This window comes from Oenanthe melanoleuca, chromosome 3, assembly GCF_029582105.1.
Source record: "Oenanthe melanoleuca isolate GR-GAL-2019-014 chromosome 3, OMel1.0, whole genome shotgun sequence".
NCBI classification, from domain to species: Eukaryota; Metazoa; Chordata; class Aves; order Passeriformes; family Muscicapidae; genus Oenanthe; species Oenanthe melanoleuca.
The window spans coordinates 87,898,751-87,913,207 of record NC_079336.1 but is presented as its reverse complement, the minus strand read 5'-3'; the positions used below and the strand labels follow the sequence as shown (position 1 = coordinate 87,913,207).

Here is a 14,457-nt window from a genome sequence, read left to right as displayed (position 1 = left end):
GGTAGGAGGCACCAGGAAATGTTTATTCTTTCCAGCAGGAGTTGACATGTTTGGTACACAGGAAAAAAAAAAATCTATTTGCTTTACAGCTTGACTGGTCATATTAACTGTACTAAATAAAAGCAACAAGTTGTGTTTTCTATTCACCACTTTCCACATATATTTCTACAGACTGCTTCAACCAAAAGTGACAGGGACAAGCATGGAGAGAGTCAGATCAGGTTCCAAGGTCAAACTGCATCTCTCTTTCAAAAATGAAGGTAACTGCCATGTTCTATTGTAGTCTCTTAAAACAATTTCCTATTGGGACAAAATTATCACTTCTTAAGACAACAAAAACAACACTCCCTTTGCCAGATTTCTTTAAAAGCAACACTCTGAGAATTGTCCATGAAAAGACAAAATCCTGCTGTGTGCAAGCACATTTTCTTGGCTGAAGATTCTTTAAAATTATTCTATTATGCAAACTTTAGGTAACAAAATTAAAAGAAGATTGGGGGGGATGATTAAACAATATTTTTTCTTTTAAATAGAATCACTGTGTCTTCAGTATTTCTTATTTACTGGTTAAATTATACAATAAGGTGGACACAGTCTTGAATAACAATGCTTTAGGAAATCTCCTAAATTAACTGAAGAAGAAAATACTAAGTTATTTTGTGTATCCTGCCATTGGACAGGTTTTGCTGAGCTTTCATCTAAACAGGATAGATACCATCACACAAAGGTAAGCTGAGTATTAATCACAACACACTGTTTTACCATCCCTCCTCTCAATGTCACTCCCCCAACAACATCTCTGAAGGGATAAGTTCCTACTACTGGGCACAGCTTGAGACTGTTACCCACTAGTAAGAGAAGAGATGTGTCAATGCTAGGACACAGCCGGAGCACAGAATTTTGGTAATTCATAGCAGCAGTACAATTAACTGCAGAAATACGTATTTTTAAGATTACCTGTCTAAAGGCTTTGAAACAATACAACTCAAATTGTGTCTCACCATCCGAGCTGGCCATTTCAGTGGCAAACAAAACAGCCCCTACAGAAAAGCAAAAATCCCACAACACTCTCTACCCAAGAAGGTACTTCCTAAAGTGATGGGTAATTTATATTTTTCTTCTGGAATATCTTTCCCTCCAGTAAAATAGATGCAAGTGTTTTGGGCAAGTCTGACAAACCTACTGAGGAGTTTTAAAATACTGTTCATACTTATTTCAGAATATTTTATCTTAAAAGCAATGAAACAAGACAATACCTATAAACAAGATGAAATATTTTACAGCAGCATAATACCAAACTGCTTTTTCATCTAAAAATATTCCATTTTCTCTCAATACAGGTCTGAAATACCTCAGGTTTAACATTTATTTGAAGAGGTCTGTAAAAGAAAAAACTTATTCTAATTACTTAAGTGTATGTTAAGTACTCAAAGGCATCATTATAATGACTGCACTTTCCTTTTTCAGCCATCCCTGGGAATTCTGGCTCATGATTCTGTAGATGATACTACACTGGCAGCATCAAAGCTATTGCTGAATTCCTTATCAACTTTTAAGAATAAAGCAAAGCTTTTTCTTCCCAAGACATATGTGATTAGAATAAATAGTTTTATAAAACAATCCTTTTCTAGAGAGAGCAAACTCTTTCTAAACCTTTTTTTGTTTCAGGGGCAAGGAAGGTTTAAGAGGAAAAGGAAGGATGGGAGGGAGGGGAGCCTTAACAGATGAAAAGAAATCTCATCTCCACAGCTAGATTCGTTCAGGACGAATCTAACATCACAAAGCTAAGGGAGAAAAACAAGCAAAAGGAGTGCTGCTTGACTTTCTGCAAACTGGCTACTTGGGACACTACAGCTCATAAAAGTATATTTTGCCCACAGTTTCTGTTCTGAAGCACGTCTCCAAGGCAAGACTTCACTTCTGAATCGTAAGTATAAAGACTGAAGGGATTTTCCTTTAAGATCTTAAGGCAATAAGGCAATTCAAACTACTATAAAACCCCACATAACTGAAGAAATTCCTCTGGTGGTTTATGGCTTCAAATTTCCAAACATCTGAGCTGCTGATGCCATGCAAAATTTCTCTGTGTTACAAGTAAAGAGCTGTAAAACCACACTGACAAAACTACAAGACTTAATAATGCAGAGTTAAAAACTTATTATTAAAGTCCGAGCTCAGCAAAGAATGTAAACTTGGAGATTTTGCTGATTCAAGCTGGAATTACTCCCTGCATAACACACATATGTTTAACTGTCTGCTGGACCAGGACTCAAACTTTCTGAAGTCTGCCACCTATGTGCAGTATTTACCAATGGCCTTTACAAAGTCTCAAGTGTGGTTTCTGAAATGCAACCCCGAGGAAAAAGTATTGTCTAAACAGCACAGGAACAGGAGAAACTGAATCTTGATTTCAAACAAATTATCCAGGTTATAAATCCCTCAAATCAAAGTAGTGGGCCAAGACAGCACACAGCTTCATAGAGAAAGAGAAGCCCAAAAGAAGAAGCAAGAACACCCCATGCTGTTGTTAAAACTAAAACCACTGCAACAAACATGTTAAAACCAAACAAACAACCCTGCCCTTGTTACTCCCCTGCCTAAGCTTATTTCTAGTCAATAACATTTCTGCTGAGAGCCAGATTTATGATTCACGTACATCTGCCACTCGAAGAACAGGAAAAAGTGACTGCCTTGAAATACTAAAAACACGATTGTAAATGCCAAAAAATCAAACTGGAAAAAAAAAAAAACCCAAACCTTAGTACCTAGGAATATTTTTAAGTTTGCTCTATCTTATTCGGATTTTGGATGTTTGCTGCAAATCAGATGGGTTTTTTTCCACCATCACACCATCATATGATGCAGCTTCAAAAGCCTTAGGACTCTAAAGCCAGTGGAAGCAAAATTAACATGCTAGGTCACATTAAGGTGATTGCTCTCCCTTATTTTTCAAGTCCCTGACAAATGCTTTAATAACAAGTCTGGTATTCTCTCCCCAACGTGCAATTTTAAAAATATACAGAAATGTATTTTGATATTCAAAGACATAGAGGGTTGCAATGAACTTTGCTTCGTGTTTGTGACAATGAGCTGAGTCTTCTCAGATTTAGATGCAGCACAGCAGATAAAACCTTCACTATTTCCTTTCAGCAATGCCAGCATCCAGAGTTCTCATTCACTCGAGTGTTTCCACACAGCACTGTGCAGGAGGGAGCCTCCGAGGCAGCTCCCGAGATCAGAAGGCGGCTCGCACAGTGTCCGAGAGCGGGAGGAAAGCAGGGAGCGGCAGAACCCAACTCTCGCCGGTAACTCAGGATGTGGTGCCACGGGCAGAGTTCCTCTTCGCAAAATCCCCCGTGGGAGGAGCCACCGCTCGCTCCCAGGTTTTAGCGCCGAATTGCCTGCCCTCCTGAACTCAACTTATCGCACGCATTTTCCTCAGTAAAACCTTAAAAACCTCGCGAACCAGCCAGAAAAGGGGGGTGGCGAGTTAGCGGAGTCAGCGGCCGGGACAGCGAGCGAGAGCCGAGCCGTGCGGCGCTGGTTCGGAGGAGGGGTTCCTGCCGCGGGTCCCTACCTGGCCAGCACCGGGGGCACGGGAGGACACGGCTAAAGGGCAGAGGGCACGGGGCAGGGGCCAAGCCGGGGCGGGCGGTGAGAGCAGCGGCACCTGCAGCCCGAGGGGAGGGAGGGCAGGCTCGTACCTTTGAGCTGGGGCAGCGGCGACAGCTCCACCGGGCTGCCCTGGCTGCGGAACTGCGAGGAGCCCTGCGAGCGCTTCTGCCTCTGCGCCTTGCGCACCGATTTCCGTGTGAAGCCATCCACCTTCTCCGCGGCAGAGATGGCCGCCGACATGGCTGGGCGGCGGGGCGGCTCTCCACGAGCATATATTGCACCGGAGGGAGAAGCGGGCGGGCAAAAAACAAAGGGGCTTAAAAAAAAAATTAAAAAAAAAACCCAGCAAAAAACCACCACCAAAAACGAAGTCCTGGCTGCCCTCACACACCACACGGGCGAGGAGCGGAGCGGGCTCTGCCGGGCGCTGGGAAGGCTCCCGGGTCGCTCCTCAGTTCCTGCTTCCCTCGCCGTTTCCTCCCCGCGCGGAGCCGGCGGGGGAGCGGAAGGGGGGAGGAGGAGGAGGAAAGGGAAAACAAACAAACAAACCCAAAGACAACTTTGCCCGGCGGAGCGGGGGCGGGCGAGCGCCAAACTTTCCCTGCCGGGGTCCCGCTGTCCTCAGGGCAGGCACGGCGCGCCCCGCCGCGGGACGGGCTCGGCGGCGCCGCTGCCGCGCTCCCGCCTCGTTCGCTCCTCGTCCCCTTCAGTCGAACCCGCTGTCATCGGCCGGACTCGCCCCGGGGCTTCAGCCGCTCGCTTCCACACGCCCTTTGCCCGCCTTCAGCCGCCGCCGGGCGCTCCCCGCGCCTCCGCCGTCATCCCGCCTCGCCGCGCTCCGCCGGGGGCCGCCGCGCGTGGCGCCGCCACAACCCCGCAGCCGCCGGGCAGCGGCCGCGCAACTTGGCGGAGCGAGCGGAGTTGAGCGGAGGGAGGGGAAGGGGCGGGGCGGGGGCGGTGGCAGCGGCCGCGGTTGGCGGCGCCAGCTGATTGACAGCGCAGAATGGCCAATGGGAGAAGAGGAGAGCGGAACGCCCTCCGCACCGCCCGCGGCGGCCCGGGGAGGACGCGGGAGTTGGGCCGCGCGCCGGGGACCGGATGATTGACAGCCGGCTCGTCCAACCGGGAGCGGGAGAGGCGGGGCGGGCGGGGATTCCCGGCGGGGGGAAGGGGAAGGGGAAGGGGCGGGATGGCGGGCGGGGCGCGCGCCGGCCAATGCCGCGGCGGGGAGGGGAGCGGCGGAGCGGGCACGGCGGGACCCGCGCTCCGGTGCTGGGTACGGGTCACCGCTGGAAGGGTGCTCGACCGGGAGCCGCGGCAGCGCTCCCAAGCGCATCTCCGTGCGACCTCCCCAGTGCTTCCGACTCCTTTTTTATTTATTTATTTATTTATTTTCCTTCCCACCCTCCCGACGCCTTCCCTTGCGTCTCCGCGTGGTTGTTTGAGGATCGCTGTTTTCCTTTCGGGATTTTTCCCTCCTCGCAGCCGGAGTGGCGGGCTGGAGGCGCGGCTGCCGGGGCCGAGCACGTGCGGCGCTTCCAGGGATGGATGCGCATGAGAAGCTGATCCTGCTGCTCCGCCCGGGATCAGTGAATTGGGCTGTGAGAAAGGAGAACTGCGGCCGCAGAAGACTCTGTGCGCTGCAGTGAAGTCCGGAATGGAGGAATCGTGTGCAGTGAATTCTGTGCTGTCCCATTCCCATATACAATTCCCCCCTCCCCCGTGCTAGCACGTGGGATGCCTCGCCTCGTAGCCATTCACGTTTTATGCGCATCAGCACATTTCTTTTTACTGTACAGTTTTGGATACCAATTCAGCAAATAAGTATTTGTAGTATTTTAAGCACACGCTCAAGTTTCAGTAGCTGCGGTAGGGCATAAATACAGTAAGATCACCATAAGTGTTTGTAAAATGCCTTCGTGAGTTGGACTTTAATCTTGGTGTGTATAAACCATAAATCAAAAGCCAAATGATTATAGCTTTATGTGAACATAAAAGACTAAGACTGTGGAAGCCTGTTCGGTGGAAACTGCTCTGCTTCCTTCCGTCTCTTTCCTTTTTCCTTTCCTCTGTCAACACAGTCTCTAACTTGTGCACTTCTCATCTTTGCTTTTGGTGAAATAATCTTTAGTAGAGAGAGGGAGTATGGGCCATCCACTTAAGAGTTGGACTCAATGATCCCTGTGGATCTTTTCCAGCTCAGAATATTCAGTAACCCCTACCTGCTGAGCTGAGCTCAGGGAATCCCTTTCTGTACACTTTAGATTCAATTCTGCATACAGCATATCTAGAAATTATAGAGTACCAGTGTAATATACTTTCATCTTTCTTGTAGGTGTTGTAAACTTTTAATTTCTTTTTATTACAAAATCCATTTTTACAGACAACATAGCCATCTTTGAGCACTTGTCCTTTAAGCTGCCAGCTCCTGTATTGATTGCAGTAAAGGAAATCCTTGCATTCATTACCTGGTAATTCCCACTTCACTTCAAGGCCCACAGCTCCTACTGAGAGATCACTGTGGCCAAGCCCCTGTGTCGGTGTGTTCCTCTGTTCCTGCCTGCCCTCCAGCAGCTGTCATTTTCTTCTGCACCCATTTTTAGAAACTGACACTGCCCAGCATGTCCTGTGTAGAGTTTATTGGCAACTGAAGCCTTGCTGCCAGTTCCCAGGGTAAAAGAGTCTACCTTAGAGTTTCATCAATATGTCAGAGTTTGGTAAGGAAGTTTTATGCAAGTTCTAGCTAATGTAAAAATGTTTTTTTCTGAGCTTTAAAATGTTTTCCACAAGGTTGATTAGGCTCAGAAATGATGTTTGAAAATGTCCTGTAAAAAATCTGTTGGCAGTCAAAATTCATTGCACCAAGACCTCCATAAATAATAGGTGTAGTCTTGCAATGATGGGATTTTCATATTGACTGCACTGAAAGATATTTCAGACTGCATCTTCATGTATCATTTGAAATGAGTCAGCTGCAAAAAATGAAACTTTTATTCTCTCAAATAAATGAGAAATACTTTTAGCCACTGAGTTTTCTTTTGCCTTTTTAATACAACTCTTCTGTTTCAGAAAAGAATAAGCAGCATCTCTGGTGACCAGCTACGGTTTCCCAAACTGAAATGGTAATGTTTGCTTTAAGTTACACTTGAAGTCAGTGGAAGTACATCAATGTATGAAATCATTGGAACATACAGGCCTGTAGGACTGGAGATAAAAAATGAAAGTGAGAGCAGTGAGTGGCAGTCTGAAATAACTGTGTTTGAGAGGGCTGGAGATTGCCCTTCCCCTCTTTCTGCACATAGTGCTTCCTACACAGCTGTGGAAGCTGCTCTGAGTCAGCCTCTGAAGCCCCTGGCTTGCAGAGTGTGTTTAGAGGCACACAGGGACCATGCCAGGTTACAAGCTGCTGGCTCCAGATTCAATTCATTGAAGTCCATGGTGTCCACAGAGAATGTGAATAGTAATTTTATGCCAAGTTATTCCCACTCCTGAATCAGGGCCCTCAATATGCACTGAAGCCTTGATTCTGCAAAACCTCTCTAGCATACCTCTGGCTTGGAAGAAGGCTCATTATCATTCATGATCATTATTCTGAATGGAGAAGCAACATTCTGGAGCAGATTTTACTGAAAGTCACATTTACCATTCTTTTCATTTAGTCCCAGAGGATTATTTCCTGCACTTTCTTATCATCTTTTTACCCAGAAGAGAAGCCTTTGGAAAGGTGAACAAGAACATGACACATCATTAACTTGCAGAATGCTGGCCAAGCTGGCTTGCAAACCTGGTGCTTCAAGTACCAGGTTGCTACCAGATTTTTGCTGCAGGGAGTTGCCTGGCTGCCAGCAGATGAGGAGTTAACTACAGCTCTGCTTTCCCATTCTTCTGTAGAGGTGCTTGGAGGCTGAGCTGCCAGAAATCCAGCTCTTCTCAGAGACAGTGGCAGGAATGTTTTAGTAAAGAGGATGCCCTAAGTGGGTGAACTCTCACCCAAGAAGGTTTGTGGAGAAAATTGTATTTTCCCTCTCAAAAATGAAAATGAAAAGCTGTGTGGACTGCAACTGTGCTTATGCTTACTACTGCACATGCCCAGCAGTTTTTCAGGGTTTTTCATAGAATCATAGAATGTCCTGGGTTGGAAGGAACCTTAAAGTTCCAACTCCCTTGCCATGGGCAGGGACACCTTCCACTAGACCAGGTTGCCCAAAGCCCCATCCAGCCTGGCATTGAACTCTTCCAGGGATGAAACATCCACAACTTCTCAGGGCAACATGTTCCAGTGCCTCACCACCCTCATAGTGATGAACTTCCTCCTGATATGGGATCTAAAGCTACCCTTTTTCAGTTTAAAGCCACTGTCCCTTTAAAGCCTTGTCCTGTCACTGTGTGCCCTTCTAGTGAGTCCCTCTCCAGCTCTCTTGTAGACCCCTTTAGATACAGCAAGTGCTCTAATGTCTCCCTGGAGTCTTGTCTTTTCCAGGCTGAACAACTCCAACTCACTCTGTCTGCAAACGAGAGAGGCTTAGTCCTAACTTAAAATACCTTTTAGACTAATGTCCCAGTAAAACCAAGTGAGATATTCACCTAGTTCAGCATAAATTGTATGTTTACATGTTCTGTAGGCTGCACTGGGTAGTAGATGTCTAGCATAGGTGTTCCCAAGTCTTCTGCTTGGTAAATCCTTGAATAATACAGCATTAGTTGTCTCAGGGCCATCTGTCACCTTCCTCCCAGAGCAGAATTTGAAATTCAGGGACTGGAATTCAGAGGTTAGTTGGCAAGACCTTCTTTGCAAGGGTCCTGAGTTTGACTTCCTTCAGCATCCCTATGAAGACATCATTACAGTCTTTCCAGGCAAAACCATGTGTATGGGTATAAGCAGGCAATGGATTGTTAAAACTAGCTCTGATTTTTGTTGTGATTCTAAAAACCTTTGAACTGAGTATTCTGTCAGACAATCCAGTGTGATTGTGATGCAAATAAAAGAAGTATTTTAAGAATTTTGTACGAACAGGCAAAAATACACTGATTATTTTAACTGATAGTCCAATGAAAATGTGTCCCAATTTAACTCCTTAATTCTGCCTGTGTCTTGAACTGTCATTTTGGGTATAAACAGTGCTGTGTGAGAATTCTACAGCTATCTTTCTGGCTCAGTAAGATGCAAAGCTTCCCCTAGGGACATAGGTTTACAACTAAGCTTTCAAAGTCAGTTAGCATCTTTGCCATAATGTTATTTCCTTACAAAAAATCTACAGAACATGAGCATATGTGTATTAATTAATCTGTTCTCTGTGCTGAAGATTTGTTTATATTTTATATATAAATAAAATGGGTAAAGATCTTCAGCTAGAGGATTCATATGCATTTTTAACATAACAAATGGTACCTGTATTCACTGAAATACAAAAATGACACCAAGCCCCACCAACCAGCTGCTACTGCCAACAACAAAAAACACTGGAGCCTTTCCACTACCTCTTCCTACATGCTTTTGTCTGTGGCAAATCAGACCCTTATAAATGCCCATGAGCACTGTCTTCAGCTTTAAATATTGTTCAACACAGCATTTGGGAAATAAGAGGGAGCTACTTCTGGTATGAAATACTTGCATGTAGAAAAAGAACACCTGGAAGCCTGAGTTCTTTCAGGAGTAATTCCTAATGCTCAGTGAAGGGAATTAAACAAACAGCAAGATTTATTCTGTCAGCTTCTTAGCAGGCTAACAAGAACTACTGCATGCTAAGAATCAGCTGCTTGGAAACTTAATGAATGTGGCAGCCAGAAAAGTACAAAACATGGCCAAGAGTTGCAAAGCACATATATATATAGGCTGCAGTGAAGAGAAACGAAAGGATAGGGAAAATCTGTCCCTAAATCCAAGGTGGAAAGGCTTTGCTGTACCAGGGTTTCCAAGCACTTTGTGTAATTTGTAATTCTGTAAAGAATTGTGTCTGCATCTAGAACTGTAATTCTATTCCCTTGTAGCTCTATTCTCCTTGGGGAATAATAGCAGAAAAGTATTTTTATATTTTCCTGTGTCTCTGCTGCGATTTAGCAACTGGAAACAGAGCCAAGTCTGCTGAGCAGCCAGCTCTCCACTGGTGACTGGATTGGCACCCCTTGAACCAGGCTCAGATCCCAAAAATACCTTTCCAGCAGCATTGTTTAACCTCATTTTGCAAAGCCAGAATGAGTGATACTAGTACAGAAGAGTCCCAAATATTGATTTAATTAAAATCAATCCTTCCACTCCCTGGTTAATGAATGAAATGAAGTCACATGCCCTTATGGATACTACTGATTTGTTGTATGGGTTACTAAGTTTTTGTTGTTTCACGCTTTCAAGTGTTTTCAGAGCTGCAAGAGACTTAAAAGAGATAGCTATGGCTTTTATGTAGTAACATGATTTCCAGAGCTGGATATTGGGGGGAAAAAAATTAGCAAGTAAGACTTGAAATAAAGTGGGGTAAGCACACAGGAGAGATTGATGTGAGCTTTAGAGAAATGTAATGTTGTGGTGATTTACTCATTCCAAAAGTATCTATTTTAGGTGTCTCGGTGGTATTTCAAAGGCTGTGCCTCCATGTCAGGGCTCGTGTCCCTCGGGGAAAAGCGCTGCCCTTCCTAGAGCGCTGCTGGCTGATGGAAGCGCGCAGAGCAGCGCCGCGATTTTCCCCATTAGATGCGCTGGGACAAAGGCAGCGGGGCTGCTCTGTGCCCGCGGAACGGGGCACTGCAGCCAGAGCTGTTCCTGAGCAGGATGGATGGAGGAGCCCCTGGTGCCCTCCGGCTCGCTGTCCCGGCGGGGCTGAGCCCGCAATCCCCGCCCTGCGCTCCCCTAATCCTGCCCGGCCAGCGCCGCGCTTCGCCTTCCCCTCCGTAAATTGTTCTTTTGTTTAGCAGGCTTTACCCAACACGGTTTTATTTCATGTGACTGTGCTATTTATGGAGGAGTAAATATTGCCTAGGGTCTATTTAAAAAGGCCAATGACCTGGATTTTTTTCCATTTGAATTATCTCCAAGAGTCAGACATGTATAACTACTGATTCCCCCCCACCCCTTGTTTCTGTACGCTGCAATCATTTCTAACATCTTAGATCAACACCAACTAAAAAGACAAAGATTTTGAGTGAAATAAAACTGCATGTGGTATGAATGTGATCAGACAGTATGTGACCTTGCCATTTTTGGAAGAGCTGGATTCCATCCTGATTTACCAGTTAACAACATAGCATGTTTTTAACCTCTGAATATATGCCTTTTTGTGCTGTTGTAGTAATTTGAGTTCATAACTCTGATTTGTTCCTTTTATTGTTGTTTTTACAAAACCAATTATCAAGTGTGTTTTCACAAATTATAAGTGAATAAATAAACAAGTCATGTTTACAGAGGGGGAAGATTTAAACAGGCAGATGTTCGTCTTGCTGTTCCTGCAATCTAAATAGCAGTATCCCTTTGCTATTGTAGAAAGAGAAAGTTGAACATTGCAGGGAAAATGCTGCTATATTTTCACTTTCAAGAAAGAGCTTTGTGAATGCAAACAGGTAGACAAATATCTGGAATATTAAATAGATTTGAGTATTCTTTGAAGTTGAGCCAACTTTTTTAATATATATTTTTTCTTAAGAGTATACAATGAGTTGATCACCTTAATATAGTGGGCTTCAACCTGAAATTTTGCTTAGACATATTTATCTTTACCCAGTCGTGTAAAGGTATGAAAAGATAGAATTTTTTTTTACTGAATGCCATTTAATATATGTTCTAAAATTTGTGGTGTTTACCATGTCATTAAAAGGCACCCTGGCTTCAGTGCAAAGCTGACTTCAGAAGTCACAACCCAATTTTTAGCTGGAGAGGTGGAGCAGGTGGACAGGGATGGGATTTCCTCAGGCTGGTCTTACCAACATCACACCTGATAGCATTTCTTCAACATTCCATCTTTCCTGGGGAAGGAGCACACAGGCCAACACAGAATTCAGTGTCCTGGTGGTGAAGATGAGCACATCTTCAGGATTATTGTGGTTTGAACCACACCAGACCAGCCATGCTGTGCAAGCTGCCCCATATATATGCACATATTTGTATATAAATATATATACATTTACATATACGAGTTCTACCAGTCCTGCTTGAACCTTGGGGAAAATGCTAAGAAGGAATGGCAAATCTTCTTGCCCTGCTGATGTCTTAGGAGAGACAGTTAGTTCAAAGAGTTGGGGAAAATATTGCACATAGCTATTTGCTATTTCTTCAAATGAAACAAAACTGAGTTGTTGGAAAAGATTATTTACAGACCAAAAAAATAAAAGCCTTTCTTTAAGGTTTTCCACTTAAGCACACCCCTTATGACTTCAACCTTCTCATTTTTAGTGGTCCTTTTCAAACATTGGAGTTTACCAGCAGGTTATTTCACACTTTAAAAAAATGTTGTCTTCCTTGAGTAAAAATTGTTAGTGTGAAATAAACTGCACTCAGTGACACCTACAGCCTCCACTAAGATGGGAAGTACAGTGCTGTTTCATTCTCAGTTGTAACAGGTCTTCAGTTCTTGTTTGTATTACCTAACAAGAGTTTTCAGATTCTAACTCAGGCCATCTTTTAAAAATAAATTAGCTAAAGCCTTAATTAGCCAGCACTGGTCAGAACAGATCACAATGACTGCACTTGCTACTTGGTCTGCCTCTTATAAGAAAAGAAAAAAATTCCAACTATTTTCTGCCTTAATAGACCTCAGAACTGTTTGTGGTGAAGCAGAATAATTATAATATAACTGAGCACCTGCTAGTTCATTTCTAGATTATTAAATTATATGCATGTTCTCACACAGGGGTATCTCAGATTCCCCTTACATTTTTACTGGTGGCCTGATTATTCCCTACTCCAGGCTTTGGAGACCACAGAACCACCAAAGTCATCAAATCTACATTGACATAAAATGTACTGATGCACATAATTTAGGGAAAACTCCTCAAATGAGCCCAAAGGTCAGATTTTATAATAAAAGCTTAAGTTTCCATTTTCTGAAATTAATTTTTAAAAAATATTAAGTTTTCCTTAAAAAATTACCTTGAAGTGGGTATCTGGAAAGTAAAGCCATGGTAGGCAGCAGAAGTATGAGCTGATGTGTAAGTAAAGCTCAGAGCTGTTCTAAGAGAATTAGTTTTAAACTGGTTTCTATAGTTAAAAATGTCTTCCAGTTTTATTCAGTACAGGCACAGTCAACTATCTTTTTTCTCAATTACTCTGATGGATAGAAGATGGGATCTCTTCCTGATAGCTTTTATTCATTTCACTACATTTCCAAAGCAATGCAGACAAATTGGTACACTAACCATATATATTTGATTTCTGTGGTTCATATCTCTGAATGTATGTCCTAGATAAAAAATTATTTTCTGTCTTCCATGATTGCTACCACTGAGATTTCAGAGGATATATGTGTTCTTGGCTTTTTGAGATAGGAATGCTTTGCTGTACTCCAGTATTGAATGTATTGCTGTCTACACACATAATTACTAAACACTGCAAAGCTATTGTGACTGAAATGTCTTTAGTATTTTTTTTCCCTGTCCAACAGGGCAGTGGGGATTTCAAAAGCTTTTGTTTCTGCAGCTTTATTATTTTTTTGTAGGGGAAAAAAAGGAAAAAAATCAAAATCATTGTTACCCAAGTCTTACTTAAAGATCTGTGTTGTCTTGGCTGGCCAGCTGCTGTTTGTGATGTGAAAGTAGGCTCAGTTCTGCACTCTGTCTTAGGAAAAAACCCATAAAATATCTCTTTTAAATGGCATTTAAACTCTATTTGATCCCAGACATGTGGGGTGGCTTGCATATTCTACACATCTGATGAATTTTGGACAATGTTTTTGTAAATGCCATGTTTTTAATGTGGAACAGGCCTTTTGCTGCTGGGTCTGTACCACATATTTGCCAGAGTGATGGAGAGGAAGAAGGAACAGGAACAGGATTTAAAAGAATACCAGTTCCAGAGAGTGTCACAGAGGAGGAAAAAGGGGAAGACTTGTGAGTCTTTCAAAGGTTTTGAATTGGAAAGAAAGACAATTTTTTGAAGCAGGAGAAAAGGCCACTACAATGACAAAGAAAGGCACTCTGATTTTGAGGAGACAAGGTGAGATGCAGGAAGCTTGTGGATACTCTACAGGAGATCTGACCTATTGCTAAACAATAACATGGAAAAAACACCTACAAAGCTGCAGCAATACCAAAGGATTAGCAAAAAATCCTTATCCCACCACAAAACCTGTTTGGGAAGGGATGCTTCCTTCTTTGTTTCTCACACTTTAGAAGTGGTTGCCACAGCCCAGCCACTTTATGCATTTATTAGGATTATTATTACAGGTCTGAAGACATCTGGAAATCTGTGCAGATCACGAGAAGAGACTGTCATCAGTGCTTGTGAGAGTGGGGTTATTTCCTTTATAAGTAGGATATTGGAATATTCTGTTCATCTGATTAATAATAAGCACATCATTTAAAGTATTTTTTCTTTTGTTAGATAGTACAAAGTGAAAAGAGTTTTCATTAATTTATGTTTTCCCTCCTGCCCAGTACTTTTGTGACCATCCTAATTTCTAGTACTTGCTTTGGGCAGCTGTTTTAGCTCCATTAGATTGAGGAAGTTCATCACCTTCACCAAAGATATACTGATTGATATTAGTTGAGGATCTGGCAATTTCTTTTTTTTTCTGCCCCCAAGCTATATTTAGTTTTTACATTTGTTGTTTTCACTGGTGACTGAACTCTTTTAACTGCAAGCACTCTGAGGCTGTAGGAACTGTGTGATTTACTGTTGCTTTTAGCTCTGCACACCACAGA

At 43.4% G+C, this 14,457-nt stretch overlaps 1 protein-coding gene across 1 annotated transcript in view; it reads right to left on the bottom strand.

The window, feature by feature from the left end:
• Positions 1–4,489, bottom strand: part of PPP2R5A (protein phosphatase 2 regulatory subunit B'alpha) — a 41,888-nt gene extending 37,399 nt beyond the window's left edge. Inside the window, exon 1 of the mRNA XM_056488989.1 lies at positions 3,705–4,489. Coding sequence (XP_056344964.1) covers positions 3,705–3,855 — 151 coding nt within the window. The 5' untranslated portion in view covers positions 3,856–4,489. The remainder of the gene's footprint in view (positions 1–3,704) is intronic.
• Positions 4,490–14,457: the final 9,968 nt, after the last annotated feature.